The 17,209-nt window shown below is 34.8% G+C and overlaps 1 protein-coding gene across 1 annotated transcript in view; it reads left to right on the top strand.

The window, feature by feature from the left end:
- The first annotated feature begins 718 nt into the window (after positions 1 to 718).
- The window catches only part of LOC128184617 (uncharacterized), a 39,495-nt gene continuing 23,004 nt past the window's right edge, over positions 719 to 17,209 (top strand). The window contains exons 1-21 of the mRNA XM_052854179.1: positions 719 to 1,235; positions 3,015 to 3,176; positions 3,397 to 3,487; positions 3,711 to 3,860; positions 4,219 to 4,410; positions 4,923 to 5,020; positions 5,119 to 5,291; positions 6,175 to 6,299; positions 7,922 to 8,020; positions 8,214 to 8,358; positions 10,854 to 10,952; positions 11,272 to 11,394; positions 12,919 to 13,104; positions 13,647 to 13,788; positions 13,975 to 14,136; positions 14,530 to 14,617; positions 15,114 to 15,257; positions 15,522 to 15,719; positions 15,920 to 16,017; positions 16,327 to 16,496; positions 16,604 to 16,728. Of these exons, the coding sequence (XP_052710139.1) occupies positions 1,023 to 1,235; positions 3,015 to 3,176; positions 3,397 to 3,487; positions 3,711 to 3,860; positions 4,219 to 4,410; positions 4,923 to 5,020; positions 5,119 to 5,291; positions 6,175 to 6,299; positions 7,922 to 8,020; positions 8,214 to 8,358; positions 10,854 to 10,952; positions 11,272 to 11,394; positions 12,919 to 13,104; positions 13,647 to 13,788; positions 13,975 to 14,136; positions 14,530 to 14,617; positions 15,114 to 15,257; positions 15,522 to 15,719; positions 15,920 to 16,017; positions 16,327 to 16,496; positions 16,604 to 16,728 (2,983 nt within the window). The 5' untranslated portion in view covers positions 719 to 1,022. The remainder of the gene's footprint in view (positions 1,236 to 3,014; positions 3,177 to 3,396; positions 3,488 to 3,710; positions 3,861 to 4,218; positions 4,411 to 4,922; positions 5,021 to 5,118; positions 5,292 to 6,174; positions 6,300 to 7,921; positions 8,021 to 8,213; positions 8,359 to 10,853; positions 10,953 to 11,271; positions 11,395 to 12,918; positions 13,105 to 13,646; positions 13,789 to 13,974; positions 14,137 to 14,529; positions 14,618 to 15,113; positions 15,258 to 15,521; positions 15,720 to 15,919; positions 16,018 to 16,326; positions 16,497 to 16,603; positions 16,729 to 17,209) is intronic.

Below are 17,209 nucleotides of genomic sequence, written 5' to 3'. Positions count from 1 at the left end.
ATGATCAAAATGATTAGTAATCAATTATGCTAATCAATATTTCTATACTATACCAAATGCGTTCAAACTATACATTTAAGTACGTATGTAGTATTATACAGCCACACTTTTAAATACGGCAGCCCCCCCCCCCCCCCCCTCCCTAAACGTTATTTATCCATAGTCGATCATTTTGTCTCTGGATTCTACTAAAAGGTCTGTGTATCCATTGATAATTTAGTATATATATATATATATATATATATATATATATATATATATATATATATATATATATATATATATATATATATATATATATATATATATATATAATATATATATATATACTTAAATTATGTAATTTATACATGTGATCCGTATACTTTTTTCTGTCAGTTGTTATATGAATGACATGCATATACTCAACCCTAATGTGACAAACCGCCTTATGAATCATTGTTTAAAATCGAGGCCAAGTAAATGGACGGATGGATTTTTTTTTTTGGTGTATATATTTCAAGATTACTTCACTCAAGCAAACACGGCGATTTTTCCCTGTCGTTGTCTCAGATACTCCGAAAAATCTGAGATACTCTGAAATGTTCTGAAAAACTAGGTTGTTCGACAGACACCAGAATTTAAATGTAGCTTGGAAACTGGTTCATCTTATCTATAGACGTACATATACATAACACACCGAGAGGCCCAACCAAAATGGAGTCATGGGTGGTTCCGCTGTTGTTGTGACCGTTTACACGTAATCATTTTTTTGAGTTTTGCAAACTTTTTTTAGTCTCCCTAAACGCCAGGCGCTAAAGGCGCGCGTGGTTTTATTGAATGGTTAAGATATACTGCCGCACATGTAACACGAGGCTACAATCTGCTCGAAAACTGAATTAGATTGTATCACTGCTTATCTCCAATATCAAAAGGACCCGAGGGAATATGTGGATTCGTTTATGAAAACCAACGTGAATGAAAAATAACTAAGTTCTACCCCCATTCCGTGGACTGTGTTATTTTTTTTTTCTTAACCAGCAATGAAGATGCATTTTTTACTGATTGCATGCATATCTGCAACTTTCCTTTTTGCGTCCGGTGTACCAGTTTCTGAAGAATTGATAACGGACGAGGCGAAAGCCATCGAGTTCTTAGAATGGTACAACAAGGAATCTTCTAAAGTAACATATTCATATTTCTTAAAACAGTGGGCATATCAAACAAACCTAACGGACTTTAACCAACAACAAGCGGTAAGTTTGTTTTGAAAATAAAAGAAACTCGGTTTATTGTGGGAAAATACTTTTTTTTAAATTCATATTCCAAGAACCGTCTTATTAGCAAATTAGTGTTATCATGATTTATATATGCTGTTTACAATAGAAAGGAATCAAAGCAATTATTATAATCGAAATGAAACACGTTTTCAAATAAACATTGCACTAAATAATAACTAATAACATTGCATTAGCAAATACTTTTTCGAACCAATCTTGGAATGGGCACATAAACAGTTAGGAGAAAGATAAAAGTATTTTTATAACATGATAATAAATTATATTTATCCATACTTAATTCAGTTGAATCGAGAATAATTGTTATTGTAACATAGGCGATGTACATATTTCTGATTGAAAGAATTATACCACAGTAAAAGTTGTTGAAAATCGATTTTACATGTAGTTGTTATTTACTAATTTTCAATCGAAAGTTAAAAATTTTATTTTGTCATGTAGTAATTTTAACTTAAGATTTAAAAATGGTAAAGAACACAACATATAGGTCAATATATCGTGCTGGACAGTAAGGTAACTTTTTACGTTGGACTTTTTTTTCAAAAGCAACACTATTTTCCTTTATTTACATAAGAAATAGATACATGTAAACGTATAAATGTTAATATTTGAAACTTGATGAACAAGGTCGCTTTTGAGAAACGCCCTGTCGGTTAGGCGTTGAAATGCGCAACCTTACGTCATAAACATTGACATATGGGTTTTCTTGTGTTATGAATAAACATTTATGTAAGAACGGTTATTTTGGCGAGAAACATGATCTGTTACCAATTTTTTTTTTAAATAATGAAATGGCTAATAAATGATGAGAGGAAATCTTTTACTACGTATTTTTTCCTTAACGTTGTTATGAGTATGTTGGCTGTCTAGCTATTCAGGAAGTAGTACATTTTATAATTTCCTTAAGGTTTCCTCAGCATGTCCAAGAACATTCCATGCACTTTTATATACAGCAATTAAGGAATTATGACAATCGAAGAAGCCTTGTTTCTTCTCTCCATTTGTTGGAGAAAGCATAACAAATGTATGATTGTTATTTGAACATAAAATACATATGCTAAGTATATCATATATATTTTTATATTAAGAATTGCTAGAGATGCTGAATAGAAATAAGACTTTTTTTCTACATACCCTATCATATTCAAAGGACCGTTAAACACTGTAAAACACATGACTGCTAAATCTTTAAATACATTAGTGAGAGAAACTTCACACGGATAACGAATTATTTTGACTTTGGATAAGATAACTTGAGGAAGCTATCACTGAGAATCTTTTTTAGCATTTCTTTATGAATTTTACTACATTGTACTTTTAAAAATTAAACCAAATGGAATATAATTTAGATCGATCGAGGAATTAAGGAGAAAAACCATATTTTCCGAGTACAAAAACTTTTGCAATTTGACAGTTAAATAAATAAGCTTGAAACAACTGGTAGACACCACCTGTTGTTTTGTTGTTGTGGGGGGGGGGGGGGGGGAGTGCAACTCTCCCCCTCCCCATAATTTGCAAAAAAAAAATCTTTATTTGGGTTAAGCTGATACCTTAAATAATATTTCAATGACGATATGAAGAGATTCGTACAGCATCATATATCAAACTAGAGTTACTGTAAACTAGATTGAATCAATGTATTTGCATTGTTTTTTAAGTGTACCTTTTTTAAAACCTTCTAACATTTAACAAATACTGACAAGCAATTGGGTCCTTCTGTATAATCTTTTTATACAGGTAAACAAAGATTTAGTAAAATCGAAGTTTGTCAATGATGCCATCAGGAACGCTTCTCGGTACAACTGGCAGGTGTTTTCTAATAAGACCGTCAAACGGATGTTCTGGAAAATTACAAACGTCGGTCCAGCGGCGCTTAGCGATCCGGGAAAAGTAAAAAGGGTAATGTCAGCAAATATACTTATATAAGGGGTAAAAAAGGTATTACAAAACCAAAATCAGATACATTATGACCGGTTTAAAGTTCATTTATTTTATTTATTATGAAATAGTAAGCATGATATTTTCTAGACCTTTTAAAGTAGATTATCATCATGATATTGTCCCTGATATTTATCTAAAGAGATATTAAAAAGAAATTAATATTTCCATTGTGACACAGCTAGGGGCCGTGCAGAGCGAGATGGAGAAGATATACAGCCAAGCCTTAGTATGTAACGTTACCAACAGCAGCTGTATCGATATGGAATTCGGTAAACAAACGGTTTACCCTTTCAAATGCCTAATTTCACTAAAGCAGCAAGAAAGCAGTATTAGTTCATTTTTTTTAACGTTTAACCTGACATAATTTGTGAAGTATGATTTTTTGTTTGTTATTGAGTTATTTTACTTTGTACAGTTACATCAATGAACTTTTAAATAATTAGGTATTTTAAACTGTCCTTCCAAATATATATCTAAAACCTCTATGTGTAGGATTAACCCCCATCATGGCCAACAGCAGGGACTACGATACGTTACTGAGAGCCTGGAAGGGTTGGAGGGATGAAACGGGGAAAAAGATAAGGACCCAGTATACTGAATATGTCCAGCTCAACAATGAAGGCGTGCGAGAGGCCCCTGGGGGTATGCGTTTTGTAAAGTCATTCGATCCTAACACTCTGCCAAAACAATAACTCGTAAAAATAATAATGTTAAAATGTCTATTTCTTTTATAGGTAGCTTTGCTTAAAAGGTGTTTGTGTGCTTTAGAGGTGTACAAAACTATACACTAAAATCAAAGCCGTAATAAATTTCAAAGATACATGTAGGTAAAATTGGTATAATTTTGTATTTAAGCTCTATATAATGCATACAAAGGTTCACCAAAAAGTCTTAATAATTCAAACTCGTCCAGATAGCAGAACTAGGTATCACTCATAAAATGACAAAGTTCGACTAAGGTACTCTGAAAAACGTTTAATTAACGTTGGTTCTATTTCAGGATTTGAAGATATGGGAGAATATCTGCGTGGGTGGTATGAATCACCCGATCTAGAGATGCACTTGGGGGGACTTCTGAAACAGCTGCAACCTTTGTACTCCCAACTACACGCCTATGTCAGGGCCAGGCTACAGAAGCATTATCCCCAGCATCGCTTCCCAAAGTCAGGGCACATACCTGCTCATATCCTGGGTAAGAGAGCGGTTGACCAAGAAAGAAATCAATTTTTGAATGTTCTTTCTCTTTTTCTTAAGAATAAAGTTGATAGAGTGTTCATATGGCTCACCTGTTGACTAAATATTGCTATCATCATGCACGGATCAATAAATTTTTCCGGGGGGGGGGGGGGGTCCGACGGCTATTTCAGTTTGCCAGGGGGGTCCGAGCCATATTTTTATAATGAATTTAAAGAAATTTGAATTTTACAGGGGTGGCCGGGGGGGGGGGGGGTCTGGACCCCCTAACCCCCTCTTGATCCGCGTATGATTATTTATTTTTATTTATTTTTAACCATCACTATGAAATTTGTTTGGTGATATACTAGTATTTTGCAAAATAAAATTTTACGTCATCGTATTTCATTTATAAAATTCCTGCTATGCTTTACAGTCAGAACTCATGGACTCAGCTAAAATCGATAGTACAATACGATATTGTTTGTATTATTGATTTATATAAAAATTATAATGTTGTTATACATGTAGGTAATATGTGGGCCCAAAACTGGGAAAACATATACGGCATCGTGCAACCCTTTAAAGACAAACCGGAAATAGAAGTAACTCCTGCACTCAAAGCACAGGTGGCATTTACAAACCATTCCACAGTAATTTCAATAATGTCATACTGCATAAAACAATGGGACTTACATTAATGAGTTCTCTGGTTTTGGCGTTTTAGCATTTCAACGCAACGTCAATATTCCGGACTGCCGAGGACTTCTTTACCAGTCTTGGGTTGGATCCTTTGCCGGATAGTTTCTGGGAGAAGTCAATGCTATCTAGACCGACGGATGGACGGGAGGTCATCTGCCACCCCTCCGCTTGGGACCTAGGCAACAGCAAAGATTTCAGGTCACTTTGATTTATTTTTCGGTTACGAAACGCCCTTAATTTTAAATGATCAATAAAAACCATAGTTAGCCAATAGCCATATATACGATACAAAGTATATAACATAAAGCACATATGAATATTTTTCAAGACAAATATATTTTAGTTTGATTCAGTGTTTCAATTACTGTCATTATTGGTGAATTTACAGTTTATAGTTGATAAATTGAAATAGATACATGTATATGGCATCAAAATACCATGCATTTTCAAAATTCAAAATACACTTGCCTGAAGCCATGTTTATGTTTTATCTTAAATCAATGCTTTTGTTATACTCATTCTGATTTTGAGAGCAAATGCAATTCATTACAATCAGTTGCATAGGTAGCAAAATTTAAATGAGCAACGAACATATATTCATCACATATGACTCATTAAATCTAGTGACCGGAATATTTAGTTTGTTGAATAAAAAAATAGACAAACACAACTGTTAAAACCCGACGATTTGTGTTCAAATTGGAAGTACATAGATTGATGATCCTATAGGAAAAGATGTTCATTATTCATTATGACCAGGCTGATGATAAAAAAGTTCTATGATGCAATTTTATAGCCGGCATTTTACCGTAAACAAGTGATAGAGTGTCCTAGAATTAGAAGTATACTTCACACATTTTATATGATAAATGATTGGGTTAATAGTTTGTCAAACGAGAGCTGGAGTGATATATAAGACCGATCTAATTTTAATTTCATTTTAAGTCCTTTAAATTAAATCCAGGAGCTTTTTAATGTTACAACAGATAAAACGCTGATCTGGAAAACAACTTCCAAAATGCACTGATAATTTAGACCTACGTCTGTTTATTTGGTTTACGTGCATTATAATTATTTGTAGGATAAAGATGTGTACCGCTGTTACTATGCCAGAACTGATAGTGGTCCACCATGAGCTAGGGCATGTCTGGTACTACATGATGTACAAGGATCAACCCTTAGCATTCCAGGAGGGTGCAAACCCAGGTAAATACATCGTTGGTTGACCAGATATTCACTCAAAGGCAATTTTTCTTGATAACATGACAATTCATGACCGATATTATTCACAATTGCTGTTTTCTTTTTCATTACATATTCTCTTCAATTTGTAAAAAAAAATATATACATAAGGAATAAACCAAATTACCTATTTCCTTACCTTATTAATAGCATTTAAACAGAAAAAGTATTTAAGTTAAGGTTCATCTTGCAAGATGACTACATGTACAATTGTTATTTGTAAAGTGTAAATATTTGGATGTTTGACCAGTACTTCTAAACATCAGAAGATCTTTACTGTCCATGCACTTAAAGGTTGAAATCGTGCAGATACTGGAATAAACTAAACCCAAATTAAGGAAACGGAAGAATTTGACATCTATTTCACATCAATTCACAGTGATAAGACCGTGTTAGGCGAATTTTATTAAGAGTATAATGTGTGTTTTAAGGTATAAGATCCGGATCGAATTTATGGACGGTTGATATTTGAAAGGATCAAAGTAATCTATTCTCCAACCCGATTTTGTGCATATCCATGTTTAAATAAAGATCAATGACGCGCTAAACTTCAATCTTACAGTGATAAAGTATTACTGAAATAGCGGGCGCTCTTGCTGCTTTTGTCGAAACCGGCACTTCAAGGGCAAATAAATAAGGTTTTCAATTAAATTTTCAATCTCTTAAACTGTGTGTGAATGAAAATCCCTGCCGAGCTTCCTATAGTTCTATAGCATCCGCCTTAATCCGTTTTATTATATTTTTGCGCACATAAAAACACTTGGAAAACAGAAAAAAATTGACGTTTGTAAACAAAAGAAAATTGCAATAATACTTATTGCAACCGCTCGTGCATGTATCAGCTCTATAGAATATTGTTCTAGAATAGAAAATCAAACGTACTTTTTTGATAGACACAAGGATTCTGAGATATGGGGAAATTACTTAGATAAGATAGTGTCGTATGAGCAATACAACGGCATGAATTGCTGTGGCATTTACGCACGAGATGTTAACTTATCTTTTGCGCTGTTTGTGATTGTGCTGGCAATCTAAGTCATGCGTAACCTAATTCCATATCCATTGGCAATCTAATCAAAATCAGATCATCAATGCTCTCAATTATACCGTCATTTCACTATGAAGGACATACAGTATCATTAATCGGCAGCATCGAGAAAATGATTTTAATCAGATTGATTCCATATGATACAAGAATGGAAATAATAGAAAATTAGCGCAGTTTTCCTAAAATACATGTATATAACAATAAAACCTTACAAGAAGAATAAAACAATTTTCATTGTCTCATCAATGCTAAAAAGCGGTATTACTATATTTCCGCTTGTCTGTAGATTGTTAGTATCTAAAACTGCAAATTCTCTCTTTAAAACAAATATATTATGTTATTTGATATGTTTTACGATAATTGTGTCTAAAACCGAAAAAATATAATTCTATTATTTAATGAAACTAACCATTCGAATTATAATGCTCGTTTGTTTTTTCCCTGACATATATGTAGCGAAGCTGATTTTGTTCCAGCAGCCAGGTGTTTTGAAATTGTAGACTTTTCTATGCATGCGTTTGCTGTTTTTTTTAATTAGCTTTCCATGAAGCCATTGGTGACCTGATAGCTCTTTCGGTGTCAACCCCAGCTCATCTGAAACAGATAGGTCTACTGGACACAGTCAAAAATGATGAAGGTATCTGTACTTTTTACAGCTTTAAAAATGATAAACTTTTACAAACGTGTCATAAAGTTTAGTACTTAATCCGAACCTAATAGAAACTTCTGGACCTTTTTTTATTCCGACAAGCGGAAAATAATCGAAAAAACCGAGAAATAAGAATGGACTCGAACCCTTTGGCTCATTGGTCAAACATGTTGTTTTACAGAGAGCGACTTAAATTTCTTGATGGCCATGGCTCTCCGCAAGATCGCCTTCCTGCCGTTTGGTTATTTGATTGACCAGTGGAGGTGGAGTGTGTTTAGTGGGAATACGACTCAGGCTGAATACAACAAGGATTGGTGGGACTTGAGGTAGGACGTGACAAGCAAAGAAAACATCAATCTAAACACACAGCACAGACACAGACAACAAACACATGAACAAACAAAAACACAAACAACAATAACAACAACCATAGCAAAAACACAAACAACAATAACAACAAACAACAACCATAGCAAAAACACAAACAACAATCACAACACAAACAACAATCATAACACAAACAACAAACACAAGCATAAACACAAACAACAATCACAACACAAACAACAATTATAGCACAATCACAAACAACAATTACAACATACAGCACAAACAACAAACACAAGCCCAAACAACAAGCACAGACAACAATCTTGGCACAAACACAAACAACAATTGTAGCACCAATAAAAACCAATCATACCACAAACTCAAACAACAATCACAACACATAGCACAAACAAGAAGAACAAACACAGGCACAAACAGCAATCATAGCACAAACACAAAAAATAAATTATAGCACAAACAGCAATCACACAACATAAACAACAATCGCAACACTCACCAATCATAGCACAAACACAAACAACAATCATAGCACAAACACAAACAACAATCATAACCCAAACACAAACAATAATCATAGCACAAACAACAATTACAACACAAACACGCGTTAACGCAACTTCTATTGTCTAGGAATGAGATACATAAAGCTCCCTTTTCTTATATTGACTATTAAAGCAACAATGGTAGCGTCAGATACATCTACGTAGAAATGTGCATGGAGGGATCGAGGTTGATTGTTGCTCACCCTAAAGATTAACCAAAAATGAATTGGTAAAAATATATATCGTTTGTTTCGGTTATAGGATAACCAAAAATGAATTGGTAAAAATATATATCGTTTGTTTCGGTTATAGGACAACAAATTAATATTACTCAATTCAAACAAAGATTATGAATATCTACAGGAGGTAGGCCTTTAACGAAACATACTCTTTACTTGTCTAAACTTTAATTAAGTAGGCGATGTCAGACCAGGCTCCGTGGTCATGAAAGTTAGACGAGCTCACTTTTGATCTCAGTCTCACGTTTACAAAAGGAATATATATATATATATATATATATATATATATATATATATATATATATATATATATATATATATATATATATATATATATATATATATATATATATATATATATATATATATATATATATAGCTAAAAAGAGACTAAGATCAAAAGTAAGCTGTCTAACTTTTATGGCTCAGGGGCCAGAATTATTGATAAATGTAGAGGATTTTTTTTCACCGACATTAGAATACTAGTACTTCGTATGGGAATTTAATTTTCAATATAATTTGAATAGCACTCCTATAGAATAAGCATATTTATTTAAAATCCGGTTGGAGGAGTAAAATTCCTTTAGACCAATCTGAATTTCCTTCATTCAGAAAGTATTTGTATCATATAAGAAAGAAAATTCCGATATGGTTTTTAGAAATTTCTTCGGGGTTTTCTACACTTCCAGTAGTAAACTATTTCTTATTATTGTTTAGGATTTATATTATATTTATATAGGAATTCCATATCAATTTTTTAAGGTAAATATCTAAACTTTCAGGCGAGTCATAAAAACCAGAAGAGATTATACTCTCTAAATACACACATGTAGGTCTATTATTTGACATACAATATACAAGAATGTGTGTTACTGCGCTTAAAGTGGGTGCAAAAATGACGCATTGGAAGCGACGTAATCATTCGGCGAAGTGTAACGTGTGAAATTATGTGTAAACGTTATGTTGCATCAATGAATGCAGTATTCAATAATTTTCCCCAAATCACACGATGGAAACTCTACAATTTAATGCTGAATGCTTTGTTGCAAAATTTTGCAAATATCTTTAAGATAAAAGCAGCACAAAAAAACAACAACATTGTATAATTAAAAAGAATGACCTCGAGATTTTTAAGTTTGATTTCCAGAAAACCTCTAGGGAAATTACTAGTAAGCCGGTCCACCCACATTGCCTTGTTAATATTTATTCTTAATTAATCGGAGGATGCAATTTAATCGTAGGAATATTAGTATGGGGGCGTGATTGTTTTGAATGGAACCGAATTTGTCGATGATGTTCTTAAAAAGACTCTTTAAAATCCTGGGGATCTGTAAAACTCGTTAGTTTTATAAATAGCGATGTTAGACAATGTTATATCCAGATGTCGCTTCATGTAGGTGTTGGGTTTTATATGATAATGCTTGACTTTTTCAGTGGATTCTACAGGATCATGACTGATTCATTCATCCAACGTTTATAAAAAATTAACGCATCATGTTGCCTAAAAAATCGGGATTATCTTCACACGTTCCTGGTATATAATTATTGTTTAGGTTTAGAAATAAAACACGTACGTGCGTCCGTCCATTTAGAGACGGTGAATGCAATAGTTCTTGTAAAAATTCATTATGAGCTTTTCTTCTAACTTCAAACATCTCCATTCATTGCATGTTACGTTTCCTCCCTCAGATGTCGTTATCAAGGCATTCACCCCCCTGTGGACAGAAGCGAGGAGGATTTTGACCCTGGAGCGAAATACCACGTCCCCTCGGGCACACCTTACATCAGGTAAATGTATATGTAGTGGTTCAATATCAGGTAATTGTATATGTAGTGGTTCAACAAGTATTCGTGAGCATCAATTTTCCGTTGATTAAGCAAAAATCGTAGTTTCAATGACACTTTTTAAAATTCGTGGTCCATGCACCTATACTGCAATATGTTATTACATACTGAATTTTAATACACATAAGATTTCATGGATCAATTTAACAATGACATCCACGAAAATTGCTAAATTTTCCTATAGAGAGAATGCTAGTACATGTAATTAGCTAACTAGAAGCAAGCTGTGTATGCCTTTTTGTCATTTATTATGATATTACAGGTATTTTCTAAGCTACATAATGCAGTTCCAATTTCACAAAGCTCTTTGTCAGGAAAAGAACCACACCGGGCCATTGTATACCTGTGATATATACAACTCAAAAGCTGCTGGGGATAAACTCAGGTGAGAGAGAGAGAGAGAGAGAGAGAGAGAGAGAGAGAGAGAGAGAATATATATAGCAGTAGTACTCAATAAGAGAGAATAGACAGGCAAGTAGCATCGGGGGGGGGGGGGGGGGGCAGGGGGGGCCTGCCCCCCCCCCCCCCCCACTTTTTCTCGCAGCAACAAATTTTTTAAAATTTACATATAAAAAATTGAATTATCTTGGAGTTGCCCCCCCTTTTTTGGGAGCATGTAAAAAATTGATATAAAAATAAGGAAATGAGTAGTGAAATTGAAGTTATATACTACGCCCCCCCCCCCTCCCCCCCCCCCCCCCCCCCCGGACGGATTAGGATTTTGAAGATTTTGGGAAACTTGAAATATTTTTTTTTGCTTGTCAAGATTTTTTGGATGAGTCTGCCCACCCCCCCCCCCCCGCCCCCCCCCCCCCCGCTTTCAAAAACGATGTTACGTGCCTGATAGAGAGGGACTTAAAGTGTGTATTAATGTATTAGTGACCATGACCATGATCTGACACGTTTTTTGTACATGTACTCAGCAAAATTTATCAAACCAATAAAGGACCCTAAACGGACAACACCATGATGGAACATGAATATAATTACAAACAAATTTCACAATATACTGTTCACATACACAATAAGGAAAGTGCTACTGGTATATTATTGGAAGGAAAACAGATATCAACATGTTTACTGCACCTGTACTTGTTATTGAAGCCTCTGAACTTTGCACTTTGGAAATTGTGAATAACCTTTTCCGTACATATATTATATCGCATATAAATTAAACCTTCAACACTGTGCCGGATAACTATGCCAGTGCCAAGGTGGCATTTTTGCACCCGTCTAAGCTGCATATATCGAAAAATTCAAATATGCCATATGATAGACAATTGCTTAAAGAGTTAACAACCACCTTTGTTATCATTGTATCTCACCTGTCAGGTGATATATTTACATTTCAAAAATAAATTCCTATTGGAAAATAATTTTTTCCCATAGGAAAAACAATATTCCTATAGGTAATTTGAAATTTCCTATCGGAATACAAGAACTTCCTATAGGAATTTCAATTCCGATAGGAATTGATAAAATCCGATAGGAAAACTTAATATCCTATAGGAAAACTACATGTCTGAATCAAATTCCTACAGGAAATACCATTCTCCTATAGGAAATATAATTCCTATAGGACCTTTTAAAATCCTGTAGGATTGTCATATTTCCTGTAGGAGAATCAATTCTCCTGTGGGAATGTATCATTTTCCTATGGGATATCAATTTTTAAAGGTAAATATCTCACCTGTCAGGTTAAACACACTAAAAACAAAAGTATTTATATAATCTCCAGACACTGGTCTATCATTTGGTATATATGGATTTTTCCGAATCTGCATCTTAAGCGGGTGCGAAAATGCCACCTTGGCACTGGCATACATGTAATTATCCGGCAAAGTGTTCTTCATTAATATAACAAAATTTTCATACATGAGTTTTAAAACTTTTATTTGACTTTTGACAGATCTGCGCTACAACTGGGCTCCTCCAAACCATGGCCGGAGGTGATGAAGGTTTTGACAGGTTCCCCTAAAGTCGATGTAAGGCCGTTAATGGAGTACTTCTCACCACTGATAGAATGGCTGAAGGAAACCAACGAAGAAGAAGGGAACTCCCTTGGATGGGCCCCTCACGGCTGTCCATCTCTCAGGTAGACGTATATTTGGGTATCTGTATCCTTACATGTATCTGCATGTATGTACACATGTCATACTGACCAATGATAAAACAGTTTACGCATTTTCGCCCACTTTACATTAATAATATAAGAGGTATAAATAATTGGCAAAACGTTTTCGTTATTGTTAGCAACGTCACGCTGCATGTAACACAATATTTCAAAAATATAAATGATTTATATACATTGTAATTAATTATAATGATTTAAATAATGGGTTTTTTTCTGGAATTATTAATGTGGGCACTGCAAAACTTGACGATATGAAATGACAATCAGATCATATCATTTTTTTTTTATCTGACTGTAGTAAAGAACTCCTCTTACAGGAAAACACAACTGATAAAGCATGGACATAATTATTAAACAAATCTTACATGATATTGACATGATTGTTTTAATATAATCTTTGTTACTTCATTAAATTTTGATAATGTCTCACGTGTTTAAATACAGTATAATCATGCATGCGAGGCAAAACAACACATTTTAAAAGTTGTGATACATGTATTCAGAACAGGGAAAGTGGAAGACGAGGAAGCGGCTAGAAAATTCGCACAGGAATTTAACGATATGGCAGAGGATCAGTACAGCAAGGATATAGAGATCAGCTGGGAATACAACACAAACATCACTGATTACAACCAAAAACGAGTGGTCAGTTACTCCATTGACCATTCAGCTACATGTATAGTACTTATAAAAATGGGTATCTACATGTACCTTAATTCAATTTTACCGGTGAAGAGCGCGTCATATTTGTTCGCTCGAGTCACATCAAAGTCAAATCAAAGGTTTGATCTAATTATATTTATCATGCCCTTTGATGTTTTCTTACTTAAGGTAAATTCCAGTGTGGAAATCGCCGAGTTTAGGAAAGAAATGGCGGATCTGGCTAACCTGTATGACTGGCACTTGTTCAAGGACGAGAAACTGAAGAGATTGTTCTCTAGAATCACCGACATTGGAACCGCGGTACAGGATGATACAGCAAAACAAGCAAAGGTGACACAATGATTGTGTTGTATTTAAAGATATTACGAAATACGTTCCAATTAGCAAATGTTAGACAATATATCTATAAATGAAATGAGTGCAATGTGATGAACGTTAGTTATTAGGATATACTATTGGATTGTCGAACATATTGCAAAATTAAATGAAAAAGTTAGCTATTGGACTAAGCCTTTGGGGATCGTGTACTTTTGTTATGTATCGAATTTTTAATTACAAAACTTTCATTCAAGACCATTATTTATTTTTGAACGTACTCTCTACATAAAGAAGTATAACCCCTTTTCCCATCATTTACACGTATACTTACATGTACATGTAGTATGTACATGTATGTAATCTGACCTGTATAAAGTCCCATATTATACATGTTTCTGACTTCAGATGACAGAGGTTCAATCAGACATGGAGTCCATCTACAGCAAGGCCAACGTCTGTCTGAGCGACGGATCCTGCCATCAGATAGAACCCGGTTAGTCCTCAATATTGTTTGTTTATTCGTTTGCATGTCTTTTTGCACTGTACACATGGTTGTCATAGCCAGTTACATATTCATTTGGTTTTTCTCTTTTTTTAATTCATACAGTAGTTTTTTCAAAAATGAGATATACTATGTCCGTATGTTTTATGCAAACTTCTCTTCCAATACACAATATTGTGATTATCGTTATACGACAAGATAGAACCATTTTAACAAGACCTTAGATTTTCAGTATAGGACGTAGCTATCTATTTTCCGCGTCAAAACAAGTTTAAAATGACGCGGTTTCAAGCGAAACATGCACCGATTGCGTAGTCTTAGCTCAAAAGTCAAACAAATCTTGTTGATTTCAAAGAGCTTCAAAGAACTATGGCTGAGTGGCCAGCAATGAAATAGACACGCCTACGTCACATTGCTGGTTGACACAACTTCCCAAAGTCTAAGTTCTTGTTAAAATGGTTCTAATTAACTCTTCTCTTTCTGTAAGGTTTAACTAAGTTGTTGGCGACCTCAAAGAATTACAGTCTTTTAAGCGAAGCTTGGGTTCAATGGAGAGACGCTACAGGAAAGAAAATGAAGTCCAAATACCAAGAACTCGTAAAACTGAGCAATGAGGCCATCCGCCTTGCAGGTATACATGTAATAAGCTGCTAGAAAGAGATTAGTTTCTGACAAAAGAAAGTTAGATCAAAATATATTGGGCATCTGGTTCTTTTTAATTCAGAAATTCAAAAATAGTTGTTAGTGTGGTTTTATCAATTCAGTTATTTCGTGGGCAATAGTCAATTTCATTTGATATCATAGATCCTACTTCGAAGAGTTCAACGAATATTGACGAAATCGCTGTATTTTTATATTCGAATTTGGTCTTCATAAAATTACCGTTTCGATCTAGATTTCGCAGACATTGGAGCTTACTGGCGGAGGTGGTACGAATCTGCGACATTCCAACAGGATCTGGAGAACTTATTAAACCAGTTGCAGCCATTGTATGAAAATTTACATGCTTACGTCCGTAGGAAACTTAAGGAAGTCTACGACAGCGATATTGACAAGTTTCCAACATCCGGGCACATCCCGGCTCATCTTCTAGGTCAGCAAATTACAGATTACTATATGTTTTGAATTATCTTGTGTCTGTCTACCTAAAAATGAAAGACATATTCTAGGTGGGCAAATTATGGCTTGCTAGTTATTAAATTTCCATCTACATGAAAAAAGGCTAGGCTTTATTTAATGAAAACGTCGGTCAGATTTAACAAGTGTTTCTTTACGTACGTGTAAATTGTGCAGGAAATATGTGGGCCCAAGGGTGGAACAACATAGCAAAGTATGTTTTGCCTTATCCAGACAGAGAAAGCATTGATGTCTCGCCAAAACTAAAAGAAAAGGTATGTGTTTCATTACAATGAATGCATTACAACTAACAACTACTTAAAGACATCTTTGGACGTAATAACGTTAAACAGTGTTTTAAGAAATATAATTCCAGTGATATTGTCGTTTTGAACAGAGATTGTTCAACTGGCATTTTTACCGTGTTGCACTAACTCAAATCAAGGAATATGACAGAAGGGCAGAAGAACGATTGCATTTCATAATACTTTATTTAACAATAAACATTGTCTATTGCTCGCTGTAAACAAGTTAAATGTATATGTATACAGATAAAAAATATCCAAATAATTTTTTTAAAACAGGGCTACGATGCCAAGAAACTGTTTAAAATTTCGGAGGAGTTTTTCCTGTCGCTTGGCCTGATTGGCATGCCTGAGACTTTCTGGAATGATAGCATGATCACGAAGCCAGACGACAGGGAGGTGGTCTGCCACGCCTCAGCCTGGGACTTCTACAACAGGAAGGACTATAGGTACTATATAGTTCTGTGATAAGCATCTTTGAATTTTATTCAGTTTCAGAATAATACAAAAGGTTTTTGATAGGATTATGCCAATTTCCCATTTTTTTATCATTCAGAATAAAAATGTGTACGGAGATTAACATGGAGGATCTGATCACCATCCATCATGAGATGGGACACATCGAGTACTTCCTGCAGTACAAGGAACAACCTCTGGTCTACAGAGATGGCGCCAACCCAGGTGAACATTAGACCAGGCACATTTACTGGCTCCTTTATATCACTCTTGTACATGTATTTCATTTAATACGTTTAATACACGTATAAGATCGCTTAACCATATAGAAATAATATTGAGATTATTACTGATTTTAGCATAGGCGTCGGGGGGGAGGCTAGTGGGGGCTTAGCCTCCCCCCCACCACTTTTTTGGCAAAGTTAGACCTAACCATTAGGCACATAGCATCATAGAGTGTTCAGCCCCCCCCCCCCCCCCCCCCCCCGCTTTTTCTCGCAGGAAAGATAATTGTTCCAAAATTTACCTTAAGAAGACGGAAATATTGAGATGTTGGAGCCATAGGTATACTAGCCCCCCGCCCCCGGATTAGGAATGTCAAGATTTTGGGAATAAGGTTTTTTTTAGCTTGTCAAGATATCTGAGAATTAGTAAGTAATTAGGTAAGAATTTTTTTTTGGTTCTATAGGTATACCCCCCCCCCCCC

This window comes from Crassostrea angulata, chromosome 1, assembly GCF_025612915.1.
Source record: "Crassostrea angulata isolate pt1a10 chromosome 1, ASM2561291v2, whole genome shotgun sequence".
Classification (NCBI taxonomy): Eukaryota; Metazoa; Mollusca; class Bivalvia; order Ostreida; family Ostreidae; genus Magallana; species Magallana angulata.
Note: the sequence above shows the minus strand (reverse complement) of the source record. Positions and strands in the feature narration are given on the sequence as shown.